Source organism: Gossypium hirsutum, chromosome A12 (genome assembly GCF_007990345.1).
Source record: "Gossypium hirsutum isolate 1008001.06 chromosome A12, Gossypium_hirsutum_v2.1, whole genome shotgun sequence".
NCBI lineage: Eukaryota > Viridiplantae > Streptophyta > Magnoliopsida > Malvales > Malvaceae > Gossypium > Gossypium hirsutum.
In genome coordinates, this window is record NC_053435.1 from 64,600,998 (window position 1) to 64,604,533 (window position 3,536).

Below are 3,536 nucleotides of genomic sequence, written 5' to 3' on the forward strand. Positions count from 1 at the left end.
CCATTGAATTATTTTTAACAACATCAACCTCCAAACTACATATAAAAATGGATAAGTTTTATAACATAATCAATTGAAGATATTTTTTAGTAACATGAAATTACTATTTACATTTTATTAAATTGAGTTTTGTTATTTTTACGAGTGTTTTGTTGATTTTATTGATTGCGTCAGTGCTTAATTAACTCATCACACTAAATTCAGTTAGGAGTTTCATATTAGCATATATACACAAATGTTTTTGATAGTAAACAAATTTTGATAATCCTTATTTCACAACATTTTTCTATTGGTAATATTGATACCAACTCATTTGGTTAAATCCTACTATTAGCACCTGCAGTATGTGTAGGTTATGGATTTGGTCTTTATACTTCAATTTGGTCATTTTCAATATCTGCACTTTTAGAATTTCAAAATTTTAGTCTTCGCCAAATGATAGCTATTAAATTCATTAAGTTAAGTTGTACTATTTTCAAAATTTAAAGGGACAAACATATTATCACATGTGTAATTTCATGTCAACTTCTTATTTTCACATATTACTAAAAAAATCCCATATTTAATTATTTTCATTTTTATTAAGATAAAAAATTTTAAATTTGAGAAATATAGAAATTGAAAATGGTTGAGTTTGGGAATATAAACTAAATCTATAACTTTATGGAGAATATAGGACAAATAGCAGAATTCAACTAAACATATTTAATTGTTACCGTTTAGTCAAATTTTCAAAATTTGAAAAGTGTAGAGACTAAAATTGCTTAATTCAAAAAGTATAAGGACTAAAATTGATCAAATTAAAGTACAAGTACTAAATCCACAACTTAGACAAATTACATGGTCTAATATAGAATTTGACCAACTTGTTTTGGCCTAATTGGTATATCTATAAAATTCCAAAAATTACTAAATTTAACCATTCTTAAAATAAATGACCTGAAAAAAATGCAATTCTAAAAATGGATGTAGAATAGAAAAGTGAGATAATTTCCCTAAAAATAGCTCATGTTTGTGTGGTATGAATTGCCATTAATTTGACTCTATAATGTCATCCTATTGATTTTACTTTTCAGCAAATGTTTCCAATAAGAAGTTGTTGCATTCCTTAAATAAATAAAAATAAATAAGAAGCTGTTACAATGGCATCTTTTTTTCTCAATTCGCCTTGTCTCCTTTAACCTCTTGTTGCTCCTTTGCTTTATCCCATTTATTTGCTATGGAGCTACCTTTGATCCCTTCACTGAAAAAACAAAAATCACCTATCATGATGGCCCAATCCTCACTGGAATGGTAAATTTACACCTTATTTGGTATGGAAAGCCTGAAGAAATTCAAAGGGAAGTGATTATGGACTTCCTCAAAACATTAAGCACAGAAGGCAATCAGAAAGTCCAACCTCACGTTTCGAGATGGTGGAATGTGGTTGAAAGCTATCAATTGGCTATAAAGGGAAAACCAACTATAGGAGTTGATAGCCCTAAAATCGAAGTGAAAGTGGCAAAAGAGGACACCATTGATTATGCGTATGGGAAAGTCTTGACAACACAATATGATATTCCACGTCTTATTAAAGATGTCAATCGTGGAGATCCAAACCTCCTCCCTCTCATCATAACCGCAAAAGATGTGAGTATGCATGGGCTTTGCGCTGGAAAATGTGCTGACCACGGGATATTTGGTAAGTTTTCACCTACTCTCTCTTTTTTTGCTCACACGTATGTTCTAATTATAATAAAATTTGTAATGAAATTATAGAGAACAACAAAGGATTCATCGTGATTGGAGACCCTGAAATAGAATGCCCTAGAGCATGTGGATGGCCTTTCCACGAGGTTGATGCAGGGCCAAAGGGACCGGTCTTTAAACCACCAAATAAAAATATGGCAGCTGATGCAATGGTAGTTGCATTGGCAAGCGCATTAGTTAATACAATCACTAATCCCCAAAATACGGGCTTTTATGGTGGAATCGAGTTTGATCCAATTGAATCTACTACAGCTTGTAAAGGCATTTTTGGTCCCGGAGCCGCCCCTAGAAATCCTGGCAAGGTCTTTACTGATCGAAAAACTGTCGAGAATTTCAGTGCTCATGGAAATAACGGGCGCAGGTTCTTACTTCCCGCAATTTGGAACCCTACAACTTCTACCTGTTGGACTATCACTTCACGCTATTTTTCTACTTGAAACATCTTTCATCTGTTTCAAAAAACTACATTTTCAAACTTATGCAAAATTTAACTTTTATAAAGCAAACCCTATTTGTAATATAATATTGTCCTCTAATAAAATTCATCACATTTATAAAGATTTAGATGTGATTTCATTCAAAGTCGTTTATTATATTTAGGGACATGCCCAACTCATAAAACAAATATGTGTAGCTCATCGATTCAATTTCATGATCTTTCGGCTTTAGAAAGTTAGGGGACTTCTCATAATTCAAAACTTTTTTAAAAAAACTAATACGAAAGTAGGTTAAATCATTAATGAAAAATTATTTTAAAATCATTTAGAAACATTTTGTGGGTCATTAGAGGTGTCTAGGCTCATTTATGAATTTTAAACTGCTCAAAACTCTCAAAATAGTACAACAACACAAGTCCAAGGCCGATGTATCATAGAAACTATGCTCGAATACCTGGGCTAAAGCTCTGATACATAGATCATATATTTCGGCACCTGGGCAAAGAAATCTAGGGTTTTAGCTACTGACATGCAGTGTACATATAACAGTATATAAGTTTCGAAACATGGACCCTTGGAATAATAAATTCACCTCAAATACACGTCTAAACATCATGAAATCATACCCATTAGCTTTAAATTAAGGATAAATTACACAAACAGTCACTCAACTTTGGGGTAGCTGACAAAATAGTCACTCAGGTTTCAATTCAATCACTCAACTTTCAAAAAATAACAAAATAGTCACCACTAACCATTTTCTATTATGTCTGTAATTGAGCTATCCTTTTCCGTTATTCACTTTATAGAAATGCCATTTTCCATCCCTCTCCTATCCCCTCCCTCTTCCCCACCATTCCTCCCCCCTATCAGAAACCCCTTTAGTTTTTTGCAAACCTCCCCACCATTACCCTCTACCCTCTACCACTATTCCCCCTATTTCTTCTTAACCATCATCCCTAAGGAAAATGAACCCCAAGAAGGTAGCAAAAGTGTGGCCACAAATACTGGACCTTTATGCCATATGCACCATGCTTGCATGCTGAATGTTACCACATTTTCAAATAAAGCCTGAAATGAAATTCGTCTCAATTACAAAGCTTTGATTTGCCAAAATGACAAAGCTAACATGGGGAGTTGCAGTTTGCTTACTGGGTAGACCAAAAAAATGAGCTTGCTATCAAAACTCAACATCCAAGCGTTTGGATCTCTTTCAAAATCAAAGTAACTAATGCAGATTGAATGGGCCCAAAGAGGCAATAGAAGGAAACTAACGTTATCTCTGATGGATACTCTTTTAGAACTCCAGCCTTTAAATTTAGTAGGGAAAGTATCAATTTGAAGTAGCCA

The 3,536-nt window shown here is 33.3% G+C and overlaps 1 protein-coding gene across 1 annotated transcript; it reads left to right on the plus strand.

The window, feature by feature from the left end:
* Window positions 1-1,074: 1,074 nt before the first annotated feature.
* LOC107939774 (protein PHOSPHATE-INDUCED 1) lies at window positions 1,075-2,313 on the plus strand. Its single transcript, XM_016873149.2, has 2 exons — window positions 1,075-1,681; window positions 1,759-2,313. The coding sequence occupies exons 1-2, from the start codon at window positions 1,291-1,293 to the stop codon at window positions 2,184-2,186; spliced, it is 819 nt and encodes a 272-aa protein (XP_016728638.1). The 5' UTR covers window positions 1,075-1,290; the 3' UTR covers window positions 2,187-2,313.
* The last annotated feature ends 1,223 nt before the right edge of the window (window positions 2,314-3,536 follow it).

Bases quoted from the DNA above. Each gene is read 5' to 3' on its own strand.
- LOC107939774 (XM_016873149.2), top strand. From the start codon at position 1,291: ATGGTAAATTTACACCTTATTTGGTATGGAAAGCCTGAAGAAATTCAA. The intron at 1,682-1,758 runs GTAAGTTTTCAC...ATGAAATTATAG, and splicing joins TGCTGACCACGGGATATTTG to AGAACAACAAAGGATTCATC.